Consider the following 21,158-nt stretch of genomic DNA (forward strand, 5'->3'; position numbering starts at 1 on the left):
TGAGGAGAGCTCTCTTTTTTCCTCTTTGTCTCTGTAACGAGGCTTATGCTGTTCTGTAGCAAGCCTCTCCCCCAGTCTCTTGTGTATGCACACAAATACAATTTGATTTTTTTCAGTAATTTCAAAACTTACAGAGATTGTTTCCTTAGGTAGCTAAGGAGAAGACAGATGAGGATTCAAGCACTAGCAAATTACCATCTATAAAAATTTATTGGAAGCAAGACAGCCAAAATATTAATGCATGATTTTCCAGAGCAAAATAACTTCATAATGGCGTGCAGATAAGAGAACAATTTTTATTATATGTAAAGCCATGAAATGTTTTTTTTAGGCAGGGATGTCAGGATTGCTGTTTCTAACCACAACATGCCCTGTAACCTAGTGACATCCTCAGCCTTGATTTAGACTCAGGGGCCCACCGCTGCAGTTCATCTGGCACCTCACGAAGAGTAGCTTCAGGGCTTATTTAGGAATGACTTGAAGGTGGAAAGTGAGGGGTCTGGCACCTGTCCGTGCAGTACTACTTGTTCCAGCCACTGCTTCAGGTCCACGTTGCTGGTTCTGTCTGAGGTAAGGTGCTTTATTTTCTTTTATTTCTCTAAGGTAGTAGTACAAAGACTAGTAGATGGGATACTTTCCTCAAACCCTAGGTCCCATGACATTGCTGCAGTTGTCTCTCAAATGCTACGGTTTGTAAAGCTGTTAATTACTACCTGGACAGGAAGAGAAGTCCAACAGTGGGGTTTTTTGTTGTTTTTGTTTTTATGCCGTTGCAGTGATATAAAAGTATATTCTAGGCCAGAAAACTAGGAGAATAGTTCAATGAAATTCAGTGAACCAGAGCTCATCTGTGGAACTGGGCTATGCAAACACTTTGCGTAGAATATTGCCACTCTACCTCCTCAAGTCTGCCAGCCCCTCGTCTGAGGTTCGGTCCTCAGCGCAGTCTCACAAACACTCCGCCAGAGTTGCAGGCTGGTTTCTTCTTTACTTTCTTTTTCTCTTTGCAAGAATTGGAGATAGTTCCAGCTTCCTGAAACAAAGGATGTTACAGCCATTGAACAGCCATCGCTTAAACCTGCTACCTCCCAAGACAGGTTTTAGAAATCCATGGCTTTAATAACCACAGAACATAGTGTTTGTGCTGAAGCTGGGGTAGAACATAGTGGCAGGGCATGAGATGGCAGTCACAGCAGGGTAAAATGAGAAGGTCCCTTGGTTACAGCAGTCACAGCAGTTTTTGAAAATCTGCCTCAATAAAAGTTGCCTCCTGTCCCAGCTATCGACATGTAATCACGTGTCAATGTGATTGATCACCATTAACCTAATGGCCAGGGGGGCTTTCCCAGACCGCTACTGGTAGCAAACCCCCTACAGCCACTCCTCCACCGTAGGAATGGGGCACTATGTCGTAGTTGTCCCAGATTTTTAAACCTGCCAGGTGAGTAGAATGGGTAATGTCTTAAAAGTGTGCTGTGGAAGCAGAAAGTGGCTTTTTTTTCAAAAGGAGAAAGCACTTGGCCAGCCAGAGGGCGGCAGCAGCATGGAAGAGCTCAGCTCCGAGGACATAACGGGAAGCAAACAGCTGTAGGAGCTTCACGGCATGTATGTGGTGGCAAGGAAAGCAGGGACAGGTAACAGAAAGGGCAAACTGTACACAGGAGGGGTGCAGAAACAGTCCTGTAAGAGAGGGCAGGAGGAAGAAACCGGGGGAGGGGGTAGATGGAGATGGAATGAGCTGTGTAATGCAAGTTCCCTTTAGGGCTAAACAAGGGAAAGCTGCAAGAAAACAACAGCAATTCCCTGACTGCTGTGTGGCTCAGTAGCCCCCTAAGCAAAAGCCAGTATTTTTGGGAGCTCTTCATAAATTTCTTAGAAATGTTTCAGTGGCCTTTAAAGCCATTTGCCTCAGCAGGTGATCAGTAGGACATGCTGGAAAGATGGTATCTGTCTGCAAAAGTACCATTCGTACTGGCCATCCAGTAGGGGACTTGGTACAGCCAAAGGGTCCCACAGTCCATATTTAACTACTCAAGCGAAGGCTAAACCCACACATGGCTTAAACAGTAGCAAAACTGAGCTCTAGCTGCTTGTTTCCTGCCCAAAGCACACACTAAGCATTTTTTTCCCATCACGCTTGGCAAAGGACCCTTGTCCAGTAGGGATGCACTGAATACCAGGGTGTCATTCAAACCTGGCTGAGGAGGCAGTACTGTTATCCCTTATCCACAAACCCAGTTTCTCCTCCAGGAAATAAGTAAATGTTCCATGTGAAGCACAGACCAGCTTCCCCATCCCATATGACTGCCCCAACAGCCTGTGCAGCTGTTTGCCCTCCTTCACTCGCTCTGGATCTGTGAATACGGAGTTACAGTGGCCACACAACCATAAGCAGGGGAGTGAATATGGCACCAGCTCAGTAGAGCTGACACTGTGCTGGCCAAAGCATCCCCTGGGGACGCGTCTTCAGGCCCCTCTTTGGCAGAGGAAGGCTCTAAATCAAGTGCCCCACATTGTCAGTGACTCCTCAGCTGACTTTTAGACTGGTTATAGCAGGACCTACAACCAGTCGCATAGCCAAGGCAGCGTAATGGCCAAAACAGCTGGTCACCAAAGGTCCGAGAACAGCAGTGAACAGCCAGGAACGGCCAGGCCATGCGCCTTTCACGCTGGCTCTATCTTTGGATGACCCAGCAGTGTCGCTGCGCACCGCTTCCCACCAGCCGTAGCAGGAGGAACCCAGGAGCCTCACCAAAGGCTGGACTGGATGGCAAAGATCTGAGAAATGGGACAGTGACTTTTCACATTGTCTCGTGGGAGATTATATGTGGCAGGGGAAGACCTGAAAAGGCAGCTCTCCTGTCCCCAAACTTAGCATGTGAACTTCTGATCTTTTGTCAGATTTGATTAAAAATGTGTCTCTAAGTTTTCTATCTATCTTTGCCTGCTAAGTCAACCAATCGTTCATACCAGTATCTGCTTTGCTGTCAGTGGACTTGATAATTACGACGACACAAGACCACTCGCTGAAATCAGTCATTGCACACAGCAGTACAGCACTCCACCCATTCACTTCCCAGTCTGGAGTAAAAGGGAGGAAAACAAACCTAATGACAAGGAGAAGAGCTATCCTGCAAGAATACAGATGCTTCTCTGCCAAGGCACAAGGAGAAACTGCTATCTTTTCAGAGCAGAGACGCTGTCGGGATGCAGCAAAGGCTGCTGCTCGCTTCAGTGTCCCCAGCTGAAAGCTGCTGACACGTTTACTCCGGTATTTCCTAGCACCATGCTGGGGAATCTTAGCAGGAATGAATGTGCACAAGCAGCGGGACAAGCCTCTGTCCCACGCTCCAGGAAAGGGGGCGTTCAGGTGGCACGCACCAGGGGGAGAGCAGGCGGGGTGTGGGTTTTCTCCAGGCTCTCTCTCAGGTGGCCTATCTCAGCACGGTAGTCGTCCAGCTGGCTCTCCAGCTTCTCCCGCCTGACTCGCTCGTATTCCAGCTGAGCCTCCAGCTCCTGCACAGCCCTGCCAAAAGCAAAGGAGACAACCAGAGCATAAAGCACATCCAAGCATGTCCTGGCTACTCCACGTGTTGTTTTTTTTTTTTTTTTTTTTTTCAGGAGCAGGTTAGTCACAGCAGAAAACTGCAGTTACAGGCTGCTCCTGGCTCAAGACCATTTGCAAAAGCTTCAGCATCTGCTCTTTGTCCTTCCCCGCCCACCTCTACCACGAGATGGCGACATCTTCCCACACATTGAGCCAGCCCCAGGGTTTTGAGTAGGCGGTAACCCAGGTCCATCTCCAGCTGCAGAATAGGGAGAAGCGCCCAAGAGGCAGAAGAGTTGGCAGGAAACAGGGAATAGGCATAAAACTGGCATTCTAGACAAGCCAGGGGCAGCTTCTTCATTTATGGCTGGTTCCTCCACATCCTTCCTAAAGTGATTGGGTTCACCGCAGATGAGGAATGATCAAATGACAGCCTGCCTGGCACCGACTAAAGGAAAGCAGAAGCACTGGCTGATAAACAGTTGCACAAGTTCTCATCAGTCATCCCCACAGTGGCTACTAAATTAACTGAGATTCCTGGAACTGGTTAGCTGACACATAATTCAGATATATTCTTCTAACAACAATTGACCTCAACAGCTGAGTCATCTGGAGTTGAGCTGGCTCTCCTCTGTAGCACAACGAGTTAGCCCAGCTACAAAGACGGAATACTGGTAAAAGGAAAAGGGAGACGTCTGCCCTGTGGATTCAAATAGCGTGGCAGGAAAAAAAGCTGACAGAAGAGCTACTGCGTTTCCCAGACCAAAAGATTCCTGACTCACTGTCCAAAGCGACCAGGCTCTATCAGTCTTACTGACACCGTAAGAACGACCTGTGCTTTTGCAGGTAACTCAGTGCCTGGGGGAACAGGATGACTTCTTGCACACTCTGGATTCGTGAGGCACAGCTCCAGCAGTGTGTGGCACACACGCGGTGGCATTTGTTTCCATGCCATGCAGCCTGGCCCTGCTCCCACCAGGCCTCTTACAGCCAGAAAATCTGAGCTAAAGCAGACGTTTTCAAAATCTGCTAGAGTAACCTTCCCAAGTGGCAATTCCTGCTTTTCATCTAGTAAAATGTTGTTGTTGATAAGTATTTTTAAATAATGAGGTTTTCTAGAATACGGTACAAGTATCTTGGGGTTTATACATAGGTCTCTCTCAGTGTCCTGAGGAGCAGTACTTCAGTCTCAAAAGGCCAGACTGGACCTAGGGATGCTCTCTGGCCTCCGCAGATGACATCCCTCAGAGACCCTCACAATTACTGTTTTACTAGTTTAGCCCCACACACCACAGAAAGCAAAATCTCTTAATGAGCCTTACCAGAGCTCTCTAACAGGCACTGGCAGCTTTTCAGTAGCTGCTGCATCCAAAACGAGCTCTAATTTTTGTCGTTAGTCAACAGTGACTTTTCCAGCGCTGCAAACATATTACTCTAGTAACATGTTTGGTTTGCAGTGGCCCAAACACATAATGGACATGGACACGCTTATCTACAAGAATTAAGAACAATATGTAGCCAAATGTTTGACAGATAGAGGTAGGGACAGGATGTTGCTTTACTGTTTACAGTCTAAATCTTTAAGAGAAATAGAGGCATTTCTTTAAAACTTAGACAGTTTGCCCATCTAAACACCTAACCCATCTAACTGAAACCTTTTATTTAATGGAGACCCTGAGAATTAGGCAGAAACTATGGAAAGTGCTTCACATGCAAGGGGAGGTTCGCTGAGATTTTATTTTTGTGGTCTGGATATGATCTAATGTCTTCATGAGCACAGAAATATACTGCCCTTGACAAAGAAATATAACGGGTCATTGAATAATTCCGCCTGTATATGCACTTCCATGCAAGCCATGCTAAGACTAATGCTTCTATTCAGACTTATTAAAGTGCATACATGTATTCAGCATCCTCAATGGAGAAAAAAAAAAAAAAAGCATAGTGAGGACTTATGTGCAGCCTACTGCACATACACTGCAGGAAAACCTGAAGGCAGAACAGGTAGTCCTGCACAAGCACAAGAAGTACAGGCTCATCAAAAATTTGTGTTGTGCTGTAAGGCTAATCCTGGTCGTAGAAGTCTAGAACTGGCCAGGCAAATCACTGAAGTCCTTTTCTTTTTGGCCTGGCTAAAGTTGGTAAGTGGAAAAGACAGAATGGCCAAAGCAATCTGAGTGTAAGGTAGCCTTAAAGAAGGCTTTAAAATGGGCCTCACTGAGTTAAACATTACCAGAGCAAGTTAACCTTACTTCTCAACCTCCCTTTGTTCTTTTTTCATCTTCTTCTCCTCCTCCGTTATTCCTCCCAGTTGTCTGTAGTTGCTGTAGGCAATTTCTAGAAGATGCTGAAGTTCTTGAATCTTGCGATAGGCCCTTACTGTAAGACAGGGATCTCCAGGTAGGGAAAATGCACAGAGAGAACTGAAGACAGTCATGCTGAAATCCAATAGCCTGGAAAAGAGTCTCACAAACACAGAAATCACACTTCTCAGCAGATACTGAGAATGTATCTGACACCCACACAACAGACAGCTCTCAGAAACAAAGAGCAATCCAATGTGGTTTCACCAACACAGATTAAGACAGTGTAACAGGTATGTTCTGACTGTCCTGCACTACGCTTCCTAATTTTCTACAATTTGTCTGAATACTCATCAGTACAGATACCCTGTCAACAAACTCATCCAAAACAAAAAAAAAAAATCGCAGCAGTTAGCAGAAAATGTGCAAGTAGGAACAGAATGCCTCGAGACTATCTTTTCAAATAAGGAGTGATGAAAATGCTTACTGCGTGCGTTCCTTTTCTCTGCTTTATCCAGGATTAAATCTTCTTTGCTATCCGTACTCCCTTCCACACCATGTCTTTCAAAAAATCGTGCATTGTTTGCATCTAGTTCTTCATCACTGGAGTTACTGTCTCCAGTTCTTTGTGTCAAAAGTTCCACAGCTGCCAGTTGGGCAAATCTGCCGAGAGAACAGTTAACCTACACTGATATATCCCCATAATCTGTGAAAGCATTGCCATGCTGCCCGCATGTGACAGAAACTCTCTGAAACTCTTCATGTCCCCATATATAGGAGGGGGGTTCAGGATTAAAGGAAGCATTGGTACACAAACTATGAGCAACTGATCTACTTTCTGCAGTATTCTCCCAGCATGAGTTCTGCCTCATTGAAATCTTAATGTGATGACTGCCACATCAGAGACATCTTTTCCTTTGCAGGATTTCTTTACTGAATCTCATCAGCAACTGCATTATTTTTATTAAGGCAAAAATCAGTCGGCTTTCTTTAGTTCTCATTTACTTTGTGCAGTTGGAGCATATAGGCTTACGACCTTCCTTTTGCAGATCAGTTACTTTTCACCTTTTATGTCTCACCATGTTCAGAAAAAAACAAGGTAAACAAAAAACCTTTCACAGCTGCAGTACTGCTTTGCTTGTTACTCAGAACCGGAATTCATGGACTTGACCTTTTCCTCCCTCCATCACTGAAAATCAGAAGTAATTAACAACAAAGCTGACTTGATATTGACATATAAATAGTAAGCAAATAAACGACTGAGCTACATGATATGTGTTGTTACCTCTTGGCTACATCCTTTGGAGTCTCTCCAGCATCATCTGTAATGTCACAGTCAGCTCCCATTCCAAGCAACCACTGTAAGCAATGGACGTGCCCCTGTGCAGCAGCTGGGGACAGGAAGGTGAATGCAAGTCAGATGTATTCAACCGAAGTGTTTCAAACCTCACACGTCCCCCTCTTGACACAGTTCTATGTGCCAGAGGGTGGGTTCATTAAGACCCCACAGGTGAGATGCTATTTCAGAGAAGCCTGCGTTTCAAGATGCTCAAACCGTATGGGCGTGCCCATTTTTAGGGAAGATCCTGCAATGTGTTTTTGTGCCTCTTTCTAGTCCTGGAAATTTACTTGCAACTCTTGCTGGAGAGGAGCTAAACTTGCTCAGTCTCAAGCACTGCGCACAAGGCACACAAATACCTGCTGCCTCGCACGCTCTTGCTTTGAGGTCTGCATGTCACCCACTTGCAGCAAAGTACTGTCACCTTTCCCTGGCTCTGGGCTCCCACACCTCACACGGGGTTGGTTGGACCAATCCACGGCATACAGTGCTGGCTCACAGAGAAGGAGAGAAGCGGGAGCTTTGTGCTGGAGCTACAGGTACATCACTTCTTGGGCCACACCCTCAAGGCAATGCTTCTCATCTGCAGCCCAACGCAACAGCTTTGCCTAATCGTGTGATCTAGCGTGGCTACTGCCCATGCCTCGTGGTCCCCAGGAACGATGTCTCACATATGGAGGATGGTACTTGGCTTGTCTGGCTGAAAACAGCCAGCCCTTTTTCTCAGGGAAGAATAATTCTGTCTCTCACAGAAACCCATTTGGATAAGTGTCATGTTTGTTTTCATATACAAAAAATAAGGAAATGCAAAGACAATCAACCATAAAATTTCCCTCAACATTTCATCAACACCGCACGTAAAGACGGGATGGAACAAGTAGCAACATTCCAAGAAAAGGGGGTAGGAAGGAATGCAGAAAACACTTTTCAAATCCCTTCATATAATTTTTTTATAATGAGAACTTCAGTTATCTTTTTAAAAATTCTATTTTTATCTAATCAAAAAGAATTGTAGGAAGTAGTGTTAAAAGCATATTACAAGAATACTTTATTTCTTTTCTCTCCCATTTCACAGGACAGGTTGACCATGAGCCAGCAGTGTGCCCTGGTGGCCAAGAGGGCCAATGGGATCCTGTGCATTAAAAGGAGCGTGGCCAGCAGGTCAAGGGAGGTGATCCTCCCCCTCTACTCTGCCCTGGTCAGGCCTCACCTGGAGTACTGTGTCCAGTTCTGGGCTCCCCGGTACAAAAAAGACACGGATCTGCTGGGAAGAGTCCAGCAGAGGGCAAAAAAGATGATACAGGGCCTGGAGCTTCCTATGAGGAAAGGCTGAGAGACCTGGGTCTGTTCAGCCTTGAGAAAAGATGACTGAGAGGGGATCTTATCAATGTTTATAAATATCTTAAGTGTGGCAGACAGAGGGATTTGGCCAACCTCTTCTCAGTGGTTTGTGGTAACAGGACAAGGGGCAATGGCCACAAGATGGAACCCAGGAAGTTCCGCACCAACATGCAAAAGGACTTCTTCACGGTGAGGGTGACGGAGCACTGAAACAGGCTGCCCAGGGAGGTTGTGGAGTCTCCTTCTCTGGAGATATTCAAGGCCCGTCTGGATGCCTACCTGGGCAGCCTGCTCTAAGGAACCTGCTTTGGCAGGGGGGTAGGACCCGATGATCTCTGGAGGTCCCTTTCAACCCCTTCAATTCTGTGATTCATCTTTCAGACATTAATAAGAAAACCGCAGACACAAGAGGACCATTCTTCTGTAATGCTAGCACTCCACTGCAAATCAAGGTGTCAGATACAAGAAGTTAAGCTTCCTCCACAGCGTATAACAAATTACCTTGTTGTGGTTTTTATAACACATCTCCACGGTAGCAATATGTTCAGTAAATAAAGACCCAGACCATAACACAGATCACTGTTATGACTAACTAGCCCATGTTTCTAAAACTGACATCTCACCTGATTAAAAAAATAATAAATTTCAGTTTAGATGTTGCTTTCTTTTTCATATAAACTTTCTGTATTTACTTCAGCTTGGTTATTTTGTTTTTAAAGTGACACCTACACACACACACATCACAAAATATGTTTTTCAGGGTTGCCCTTTCAAGCCCTCAGGAAATGAGACACTGTTTTTCATTAAGTTTATCTGATGAGCAGCCACTTGAAAAACTAAGTAAACAAGCCAGCAACAAACGGTAACAAGCTGAAACACAAATCATAATTACTGACCTTTGTGCATGAGAGTGGATCCCTTATCATCCCGCTCATTAATATTGATTACTCCACTTTTCACTAATCTTCTAAGTACCAACAAGTCCCCTTTGAAAGCAGCGCTATGGGCTGGGAAAGCTAAAACTGAAAACGAAACACACATTTCCAAACAGATACCAGTAATTCCTCTAAACATGTTCATATTTGTCTCATACAGCTTGCTTCTCTCATAACAACTTATTCATGGAAATTTCATAGCTGTAGCTAGCCAGGTTAATGCATCTTTAATCAGTTAAAACACAGCTGCATAACTAGCACTGTTCATCACAGACTTGACTAAACATGTCTCGGTTATGGCTAAAGGCATCTTATACAGCTTGGAGATGAATTTCAAAGATCTGGAATACCTTTGTTTCATAGTTAATGTTCTATCAGTGGTGGTAACTAGAGTCATTTGCCTATTTTGAATTCCACAGCCTAACCAAATATATAAACTAGTTTACTTCTTGGTAAAAAACTACTCATCGGGAAAATTTGATTTTTCCAGTTACATTTATATATATATATATATATATAGAGAGAGAGAGAGAGAGAGAGAGAGAGAGAGAGAGAGTATTGACATATACACATAAGTATAATGACAAAAGACTAGCAGATAAGGAAGTAAGTGCCTGGAAAAAGTAGAAAGGTGAAGGAGTAATTCTTATATCTTTGCTCTGTGGAATGTTGTCTTTAGGAAGCTTTCCACACTTGCATCTTTTGGCTGTTCTGACTACAGTAGTATTGCTGGTTAACAAGTAACCTTAATTTTAGTAGAACATTTCCAGGCTGAATTGTTACTCAGTGTAAGTAAAGAATTCTGAGCAGGCAAATCTGAAAACTCATGAAAATTATACAGCTATTCTGAATTTCTGCTGGAGTCTAAGAAGAACACGCATAACTTGGTATTCACAGTGCAACAGTGTGACAAGTTATATTTCAATTATTATAAATCAAAGGTATTTATAAAATCACATTGAGTATCCCAGACTTTAGCTATCAGTAAGTGCAATAACTATTGAAAGCAGTAGCTGTTCCCTACATTGGTGATATGAAGGTTGTAATTCTCATATAAGTTTTCAGAATCAAGTGTTTTACAAAACTACACCTATTTTAACAGTATAAATTTTAATAAAATTGTAGTGTTTGATCCATGCTCACCTTCCTGTGTCTCTGGATGCTCCCCCTCTTTTTCCACACCGTTAATATATTGCAGAATATTATCTTTATAGAAGCGCTCAGCCAAGTCCCTTGGAGTCTCTCCATGGTCATTCCTGGCTTTCAGCGTGTGCCCGACGCTGGCCATTTTACTGACCAAGAACTTAAAGCAATGCAGGTGTCCTTCCATTGCTGCCAGATGCGCTGTAGCCCAAGGTAAAACAAAGTAGGTTAGAGCAAAGCACTGCTGACCACCAAGAAAGCAGTGCTCTCACTACCAGTTAGATTTAGCTCCTCCACCAGCACCTGAGCCATCCAACACTGCACAACAAGAGGGTGCAGCTTCAGCTGGGCAGGGGATGCTCGGCTCCTATCCAGGACAGAGTCCAGCTGTATGCAAAGGAGGTAGAAGAAAGCCGTCAAGGGTGGGATCTGCAAAGAAAATTCCCTAGCAGAGCTGATGGCGGGAGACAACACAACACTGCCGAGAAACCTTTGAGCTCTAGCTAGGAGAGCGCGCTGCTGGGGTCTCCTGTTCCCCATGAACTGAAATCTCACTGCTCAGCAGCTCTGATCTGACTTCATTCTCCTAGGTGGACTCATTACAGAGGACCCAAAATCCGAGCTTCAGTGAAATCAGGACAGTTTTTCACATTATCTTAACTTTTTTCAGTGAGTTAGTTAGGACAAAGTGAAAAGAAAAGGTATCTTCTTAAAGTTAACTTCTGGTTACTAGTCAGCTGGTGCAAAACTGACTCAACTCTTACAAATCCTCTTCCAGACATGCAAGAATCTCAGGGATGAAACTTCACCTTTTGGAATGAAACTGTATTTAATGTCTGCCCTATGCAGAAAGCAGTCAAAAAAGCTCAAGGCTTTCTGCAAAAACAGAAGAGGAAAAATACATTAAAGAGTTGTATTCTGTCCGTGTCTTTCTGCAGAGTTCCAGTGGGATGCTATGGAAGACACATAAAGGAATTTTTCATGGACAGCTTTTAACCTGTGTGTTGCTTAGTAGCTAGTGCCCAACATGTAACTTGCACTTCAGACCAAAGCCAAAGTGTTTTGTGATGTTAACATAAAATATGCTGCTTAGTGCTGAGAACTTTGAGAAACTTTGCCTCAGGCGTCACAAATAGGCAGTGGGTAGCTGGTGTTGGGATCCCTACTTCTGGGTGTTTCATCTCACCTGTTATAAAATCAGGCTAACACTATTCACTCTTCTCCAAGCAGTGAGTGAAAGAGCCGTGTCTGTGAAAAATTCAGGTGTCACACTATGATTAAATTAATATTACATTTAGAACAGGCTTAACTGGTAAGAAATAAGTGAAGCATGGCCAAAACCTGAATACAGATAGAAAACAAAATGTTGAATTAATGAACGCAGACTATTCAGGGCACTGAATGAGCCAGTGTTCTTCAAAAAAAGAATAGTTTTTTAGATAATTAAAACCTCTGCCATAACATAAACATGATTCTATGATTCTATGAAAAGATGCAGTCTTACATTTCTTAAGTTTTAGGAGTATGGAATTGCAACCTCAGTAAACTTCTTTCAGTATACTCAGGTAAAATGACAGCACTGGCCAGCTAATCCTGAAGCTGAATTATGTAAAAATGATTTAAATTTACTTTACTGTTTCAGAAGCTGAGGAAAATACTCTAATCTGTATAACATAACACTTCTATTAATCATTTATTAGGAGTATTACAAAGCATTTTCTTTCCTCTGGATGGTAAGAGGATCAAATGAAACAGAACAAAGGCTGGACAAACCAGCATCTGCAGATGTCAGAAGAGTGAGAAAAGCAATGTTCTACTAACACATATATACAGAGCATTTAAGTGCTGGTATTCACCATATCTCCAAAATAGGTTGTGATATCAGGGAAGTGTTCCCAAACGCAAACAAAACTACCTTCTATGCTGCCACCAGGGTTCCTAACATCATGAACCTTTATCGCTTGAGCCAATACACCGGATGTCCTACCGGGATGTAAGAGCCTCACATCCTTTAACAAAACCCAGGTTTGAAAAACAAAACATAGATATCGGTTTACTGGATAAACAGTGCTTAACAGAGGATAAAAGATTTTGAAAATGGATTTAAAAGGATAACTCCAAACCTCTAAACAAGTTATTGGGGGGAAAAAATATGCTATTTGGAACAAATAATATGACTGACCATAAGGAGACATGTTAAAAGGGAAAGGATGCAACAAAAACAAAGGGTATGAGAACAGCATTCAACTTTCAGAGGACTGAGGCAGTGGTGTGCTAGGAAGGGGGATGGCGGAGAGACAGACTATGAAGAGAGTGCCCTTTTTTTTTGCGCTAAGGTGACTGTGCACATGATTATGAAAAGAGTACAGACTGCAGATAATATAGAAATTCTGGTATTCCGGAAATCAAGATGAGGAAATCAGAGGTAAATGAGAACAATGGTTTTACCAACCCAGTTAAGAAACGTTTGGATACCAAAACCTGCATATGAACACGCCAGAATCTGCTCACACTGGCACAGCCATTCAAGCCTGGCACACATTCAAAAAAGAGCAGGTAGCAGCTGGACCTGCCTGCTGCCCCACCTACCCTTCCCCGCCTGTGACCTCCATCGGCACACGTGCTCCACCACATGCCGAGGGGATGCTGCCCTCTCAGAACGAGCCTGCTCCCAACGTGAGCTATTCCAGCACCCATGAGCTCTGAGCCTTGCCAGGAGCAGCAGGAGCTGAATAGGATGCTGATGCCAACTGACAGCTACTTGGGATTTTATGAACTCCCTCATCATTATAAAAACAGAGCAACTATGTTTATTGCATGGAACCAACTAGCAAATCACAGAATTACAGAATGGTTTGGGTTGGAAGGGACCTTAAAGTCCATCCAGTCCCAACCCCCTGCCATGGGCAGGGACACCTCCCGCCAGCCCAGGTTGCCCAAAGCCCCATCCAGCCTGGTCCTGAGCACCTCCAGGGATGGGGCATCCACAGCTTCTCTGGGCAGCCTGTGCCAGGGCCTCACCGCCCTCTGAGTAAAGAATTTCTTTGTTATATCTAATCCAAACCTACTCTCTTTTAGTTTAAAACTGTTACGCTTGTCCTATCAAACCAGTATCTCTTGTCCAACCAGTGCTGATAGGTGTGCTTTACTTAAGGTGTGCTAAGATTATCACATACCACAACAACTGTAATCCGAAGATTAAAAAGCATATGATTTATCCTGACGTACCTGGAAGGTTTCCATTGTTATCCACATCATCTATACATGCTCCCCATCTAACAAGAAGCTGCAAACACCCCAAGCGACCATGAAAAGCAGCATAATGAACAGGCTTCCAGTCGTTCCTGTCTGAAACATTTGCATTCTGAAATGAGAACAGCAGGTTAATTCATTCATTTACAAATTTTTGACACAAAACAAATTTTATAAATAGGAACCAGCTGTTCATTGTGTTAAACAATTTCCGTCAAATCAAATAATGTTTTTCAAAGTTCATGTCATATAAATAGTTCCCATTCCAAGATGGGTATTTTTCACCATTTCTTAGTTGTATTGAAATAATATACGTGAAAAAGGTATATTTTCAGACATAGTTCTATCGATGTGTTGATGATTATTCTTAAATATACATCTGGATTGTTTTCAGTCTATGTCTTTTACTGTATAGGATTTGTACAATCACACAAAATCACAGCCTCAGTGCCTGATCTTCATTTGGTGACATCCCCTGTCAAACGGGGTTCCACATTATCGATTCTCTTTAGATTTTTGGAACATTTCTCTAACATGTCTTACAATCAAAAAAAAAATTGAAACTTACCCAAAAAAATAAATTCCCACACTTGCCAACAAGAACATACCAACAAAGATTAACCTACAGTGACAAATCTCAGTTAAACTAATGAGAGTTTTGTTGGAAAAGGATAGCAGACTTTGGCTCTGCACTAGGGATCTGCAGGTAAAAGTCTCACCGCTCCACTTCGCAGCATGGTTTGTAAAGTGTACGACTGCCCATGGGCTGCAGCTAAGTGTGACGGAGTGCACCCGCGGTCGTCTCGAGCTTCTAGGTTTGCTCCATTTATTAACAAAGCCTAAAAGAAACACAAAGCCTAAGTTCAGAAAGCAAGCTGAAAAAGCAAACATAGCCTAGCAGGATGACTTGAAATGATCAGCTGGGTACCTCTGGAGTAACTTCAAGGCACTGTCACTACACAAAATAAATCTCTCTGCGCAGACGGAACAAATGAGTGCACAGGTTTTAACAGCAACTCGGTTCCAGCTGTAATGTCGTGAAGATGAGGTACTCACAGCTCCATTAGGAGCTCTCTCAGCTGATCTTCGTAATGACTGTGTCCAAACTGAAGCCTGCCTTACTTTTGCTTGAGAGTAAATATTTACACATACCTGCATGCAAGCATCCTGTCCTCGGATAGCCGCAAGGTGAGCTGCAGTCCAGCCTCTGACAGTTACCTGGGTTATGTCAGCTCCGTGCCAGAGCAACCAGTGAAGACACTGCTCAACCAAAACCAAACTCTTGTTATTTAACTATTCTTACCATGTGTCTGAGGCACATTTTAGCTGTAAGTTAACAGTAGACGTTATATGTCAAAACTGCATCAGAAGACTTCTTTGTGGAAACATGACACCTCAGAGCATGCACTAGCAGGTGAGTTGGACAGTTTCAAGGCCTCATGCGAGGCTACAAAAGCACAAATAACTACTAACTCAGACCCTAGCACTGATTTTACAGAATGGCTTCTTAATTTTACTCTTCCAGATTTAAAATGTAATCTGTGAGAACATACACATGGCATGAGGTAAAAGCATTGGAAAAATGGTGCAAACATGCTCACTTGAATTCCAGCTAAAATTACCAGCAGGAAAAACACCATGAACCAAATGTAATGCCTCATTTCAGTTATTAGGCTCCTTGGGGTGCATGTAATCCCACCTCTCTTCTCATCCTTTCACAGCTTAGCTTAGCTTTATTCACCTTTTTCCACCACAAGTTATTGCTTTCCATGGAAAGCTTTAAGGACTATCAAAAAAAAAAGACAAGAGAACTAGTTAAAACTTTTTGTTATATATTATCATTATTTACTATCTTCTTTTAGGCCAGGCTCCACCCCTGGTTCCTTCATTGTTTCCACTGAGGAGCTTAGTAACAACTAGATGATGGATAATCCAATAAAGTCTTATACACTGACTGCAAAGTAGAAGAGTCAAATGAAAAGTGCCAGAATTTATACATGTAGAAAAGGGTGGGCAAGCAATCTATTTTTAGGGTTGATAGCATGATCATCAGCATTTTTTGACAGTTTCTGTACATTCCAGTAACAGCACTGCATGTATTATTTCTCGAGTTTAGCAAGAATTTTACATTTTTTTCCTTTGAGACGTTATTTTTTATATGGTTATACATGCCCTTGTTGTTTCAAAGTTAGATTGCTGAAATATTGTGCAAGAAGGCTGCAACAAGGAGGTAAATGTTGTGCTGAATACAGCAGCTCAGTCCTTCTGGAAATTCAAAATGTTCATGTACCAAGTACCTGGGATTTCTGCATCAATATTCAATGTTTTTATTTATTAAAATACAATGTATTAGCACTATTTCTAGAGAATGAGGCATGGGACAGAACACTGGTAAACAGAATGAACATGCTCTCATGTCACTTCTCACTTGGTTCAATCACCTTCATGACTGAACACATTCTAGAGGATGTGTACACAACCTAGCGGATTTTCTAGGTGTCCTGAGAGAAGGAAAAATGCAACAGAAACAAACGAAAGTCATAAATCTGGAAGGGAAGCCATAAGTCACACTTTTCTTGGAGTAAGAAAATCACTGATTTTGTAAAATTTGTCAATGTTAACTACGTAAACTGTGGATGGGACTTCAGAAAGGCAAAATGAGATACTAAAAAAATGTACTTCTCTTCTTGGTGAATATATTTACTGAGAAAATCAGACAGAGATTATTAATTTAGCTTGATCAAAGCCAATGATTTTGTGTCCAGCCTCTACCAAAGAAGGAAAACATTAACCCACAAAAACATTGCTGTGTCTGAACATCAACATCATATTTTACCTCCAGACTTCCAGAGTGTGCAGCACAGTGCAAAGGTGTGAACTTGTGGACTAAATCCACCTCGTTAATACCAGCTCCACTTTTTATCATTGACGCAAGTTGTTCTACATCACCGGCTTTCACTGCCTCATGTACACTAGTGTAATTTTGCTGCTTCTTGACAGCTAGTGAGGAATAATAAAAGGGCATTAGCCAGTTCAGTAACATTTCAGAGAGAGTAAATTAGTGATGAGTCAAAGAATCATCAGGGTGACAGCTTTAACGGAACCAACCCAACGTGTTCAGAGTAACTTCTGAGAGTGAGCCTTGTATCAGCAGGAATCCTTAGCCTCTGTTTGTCAGAAACAAAGAAATACTCAAAAACGTGAAACAGCCGTGTCCCCTCCAGCCTCAGAAAATGGACCAAAAGAAGCCATGAATAAGACCCAGAAGAAAGATATCAAGAAGCATGGCAAGAGCAGGAAAGCAAAGCTACTCCATCTACATATGCAAATGCTGGAGCAGTTCCACCCCAACACTGTCTCTCTTCCAAAACTGTGGGCATCACAAACTCTTTCATCTATCACATCTTCAAGCGCATCACCAGGGGGGCTTCTCACTTGGGCGAACAAGCTCTCAGCCATCACTTTCCAGCTGCTCCACGTGGCCATGCTCCCACTGCTGCCTGAGGACTCGGCTTACCGTGGCATACCGTGGTGAGGGCACCAGAGCCTTCACCAATTAAGCATGGCTTGTAATTGCTCTTGACTGAGCTGCACGAGTCAGCTTCATGACAAGCTCATGTCAAAATTAAAGCTGCTACAACAAAAAAAAAAAACAGTTCTTTATACAATGTGTTAGTCATCCTGTGTTGTTCCCTTGCTGTAAGTATAGCATTGCTCTGGCACAGGTTACCTTGTTAGCCTAAATTTTTGCCCCCATCAAAGTCAGTAGCATTTTCATTGATTTCAGTAGCACAGAATCAAATTCTAAACTTAGGTAGGGGCAGTGTGGTACAAAAATATCTATCATGCAGATAAACTGTATTCTCTTTCAGGCCTTTTCACTGATTAACAGCATAATTGGAGCACTGGCAGTCAGATATCTGAACTCTCTTGCAACATCTTGGCACTTTGCCTAAATTTGTCAACAGAAATAAGTGATGTAAGTAGATCTAATGGCTGAACAACAGATAGCTAAGCGTATGAGTAACTCAAAACAATTATTAATCACCTTCTAGAGTAGTCATCATTCCAGCAGCAAAACGCACTAACGCTCTTAGATTAGATTTCACACTCTAAGGAGAAGTCTCGAAGAAGTGGGCTACTGTTCGGCAAGTCAAGCACGTAGGAAAAGGTTGGTCTTAAGGTATAAGCGCCTCAGTTTCCCTGCCTGTGGAGAAGAAATGGTGGTAATAGTTCAAATTGTTAAGCATTTTCAGATCAAAAATATTAGACATCAATGAGATGCTCTGTGAAAAGGCTCCTGACACATGTAAAAAAAAGAACTAATATAATGAAAAGCAGCCTTTACTGTTTACCAGTGCCTAATTTCATGTAATCTGTAGCAGGATTATAGTGCTCTGGTAGATTTGGGGTTGCCACAGAAAAGAAAAGAGGGGTTAAACTGCTTCTGTAATCCAGACTGAGATTAACACACACCCCTTGATCTTGTGGCTGTGTATCATCACTTCACTCCCACCTCCCCCAGAGACAGGCTGTATCATTGCCCTGCACGAAGCAGCTTCACTTAGGAACTGGGACTCTTATTATGCAAAATACTGTATGAACAAACAGCAGCAGCACAGAAACAGAGAATAATTCCGGTTGGAAGGGACCTCAGAAAGTCATCTAGTTCATGCTTTTAAATAATACTTAATTACATTTTGCATTTGGGGTTGTTTGTTTTGTTGTTGTTTGCTTGTTTGTTTGTTTTTAAACAGAGAATATCACCAGGACATAATTTTCCCACAAGGGAGTCATTTCTCATTATGTCAAGTGAGGGTTACAGACTTCAGCACAATTAGGCAGCCTTACATCAGAGGAAGATCTGGCCAATTACACTACTTGCCAAAGCACTAATGTGTTTAACACGATGTTCCAGTGCAACAAGTTCAAGCTATTTATTTATTTTTTTTTAACCCAGAAGAAATACAAATAGCAACGCACACTCCCAGCCCCCAGCAGAGGGAATTTTGCCTCCTTTCTCCCTCAGGAAGGATCAATGACCTACAGATCCACGGAGATTGATGCCAAATGCTGCTGCACAGCTTCTTGCCTCAGGCCACGAAGAGCAAGCCGGAGGCTGGGACTGAAATTTAGTAAACAGCTGTTAACAAGAATTTTGTACAAAATATATTTGGTTAGACAGTGGATGACATCTTTCATAATTTTAGTGCATTTTTTTTTAATTGAAACTGTTATCAAATGCTTATTCACTAAGACAAAATTCCCCTGTAGAAAGAATTAGGTAAACATTGTGGCAACAGTACCTGACCAAAATTCATTAAAGCGTTTACTCAGCATGGGGGAAAGGGTCAGTTTTAGGTTTTCCTATATTTCTCTAACACAAAAAGAATCCAGTGCTACACTTCTTAAGCAGTAGCTCAAGGCAACAAGGAACCAAGCCCCCCAGTAGGCAAAGGCAAAGTTACTGGACTGGGGAGTTAAAAATACCAGCTTGGGGGTGACCCCAGGGTTGTGCCACCTTTTACCAAATGTTTGGCAAATATTGATCAACCCTGATATTTTATATGAGCCTCACATGAAATGGATATGTTAACAGATGGGGGACCTCGAGCAAAATGGAAGGGAAGGGAAGGGAAGGGAAGGGAAGGGAAGGGAAGGGAAGGGAAGGGAAGGGAAGGGAAGGGAAGGGAAGGGAAGGGAAGGGAAGGGAAGGGAAGGGAAGGGAAGGGAAGGGAAGGGAAGGGAAGGGAAGGGAAGGGAAGGGAAGGGAAGGGAAGGGAAGGGAAGGGAAGGGAAGGGAAGGGAAGGGAAGGGAAGGGAAGGGAAGGGAAGGGAAGGGAAGCTGCGGGCAAAGCAACCTCACCATTTGGAGTAGGAGGCAGCGCAGCAGCTGCTGTTGGCATAGCAGCCCCTCACAGCACAAGCAGCCGGAAACCTGCCTCACTCGTCGCACCCTCCTCCTTCTCCTCTTCCTCCTCCTCCTCCTTTTTCTCCTTCTCTTCTTCCTCCCCCTCCTGCCCGCCGCCGCAGCGGTGTTGCCATGGGCACAGGGCTCGCCTTCCCGACGGGCCGCGGGAAAATGGCGGGCCGGGAGCGGCGGCCATGGCACCTCAGCGGCCCAGGGGAGGGCGTCGGGCCCGGGGAGGCGGCGGCGGCCCCGAGGAGTTTTGGGCACCGTGGGACGAAGCCTCGGGGCTGGGGCGCTGTGATGGGGCTGCAGCTGAAGGGGGAGGTGTGGGACTGCCTGAGGTGCCAGCTGCGTGGAGTAAATGATGCTGGGCTGTAGGTGTATGTTCCGTCTGTAAAGGATGGTTCCTCTGTGAAAGCTGGGATAAAGCTGCCTGGGAATCCCTGGGCAGTAGGTTAGCAGAAAAAGGGTATCACAAGCTATTTGTTTTTTGTTTCCAATGCTCTGGCTTACTATCTTTGTAGCATTCCCCAGGGAGAGGCATAAACCAATCATACCAATCACTATCATCATCTCTCAAGCTGTCAGCCATATATCAACCAAGAACTATTTAACCCACGTGTGCTCTATCTGTGGGATAATCTGACTCTAACCACAATTCTTGTGCTTGTAACCTCTCTGCACTGAGATGTCTCAGGGTAGTTTTCTTCCTGCAGTTCAGAAGTCCTGCTCTTCAGCCCCATTAGCCAGAAGAATCCGATACCCTGGAGGGAAACTGGGTTCCTTTGATGGGGCCAAAAAAGCACTCTGCATTTCAAGGCCCATTCCCAAATCAGATTTACAGGTGTGCACTGATGATTACATCCAAATAAAACCCATTTCGAACTTAATTATCCTTGTTAGAAAGTTGCTGTAAATCCTCTTGCTGCACCTACACAAGGATGTCTCAGCCTACCCCTTGAAACCTGAGTGAGAAGATTGGGAACATTGCAACCAACAGCACAATCACAGCTGATTATTTCTACTTACACCACAGACTAAGGCTGACTTCTGATCTTCTGAGTATCCATACCACAAAAGCAATACACTAGAACTACTCTTTGACTGTGTGTGTCTTGCTCTCAGCAGCTTTAAAAATATGCACTCCGCACACGAGAGAGTGAATAAAACCTTAAATGCAGATAACATACTATCCCAAGACAAACGTATGAATCTTTATTTGCAATCCCACAACCATGCCAGCCACACAAACCCATTACTGAAAGGAAGAGATTTACACAAATATATGCTTAATTTTATTTATTACATTTAAGAAATATTAACATCTCAGGATATCTGGTTTACCATCTAAGTCCAGTCATAAGCAACAAAAAAAAATGTTAAACCA

At 43.4% G+C, this 21,158-nt stretch overlaps 1 protein-coding gene across 9 annotated transcripts; it reads right to left on the reverse strand.

Moving 5' to 3' along the window:
* On the reverse strand, positions 1–20,930 carry ANKRD42 (ankyrin repeat domain 42). Of its 9 annotated transcripts, none has more exons than XM_013199831.3 (13): positions 19,727–20,930; positions 17,909–18,067; positions 16,697–16,860; positions 15,013–15,120; positions 14,580–14,699; positions 13,837–13,972; positions 10,609–10,809; positions 9,427–9,552; positions 7,136–7,241; positions 6,338–6,513; positions 5,800–5,941; positions 3,382–3,526; positions 9–1,033 (listed from the first exon to the last, which is right to left on the reverse strand). In XM_013199831.3, exons 2-13 carry the CDS (start codon positions 17,925–17,927, stop codon positions 938–940), a joined length of 1,539 nt encoding a protein of 512 aa, XP_013055285.3. In that variant the 5' UTR covers positions 17,928–18,067; positions 19,727–20,930; the 3' UTR covers positions 9–937. The 9 variants fall into 9 exon arrangements, 8 of the variants coding, with proteins under 8 accessions (XP_066846028.1, XP_066846026.1, XP_066846029.1 ...); XM_013199832.3 differs by having other exon boundaries at positions 18–1,033; positions 5,800–5,926; XM_066989925.1 differs by lacking the exons at positions 17,909–18,067; positions 19,727–20,930 and adding an exon at positions 17,181–17,893 and having other exon boundaries at positions 3–1,033.
* Between the last annotated feature and the right edge of the window lie 228 nt (positions 20,931–21,158).

This window comes from Anser cygnoides, chromosome 1 (assembly GCF_040182565.1).
Source record: "Anser cygnoides isolate HZ-2024a breed goose chromosome 1, Taihu_goose_T2T_genome, whole genome shotgun sequence".
NCBI classification, from domain to species: Eukaryota; Metazoa; Chordata; class Aves; order Anseriformes; family Anatidae; genus Anser; species Anser cygnoides.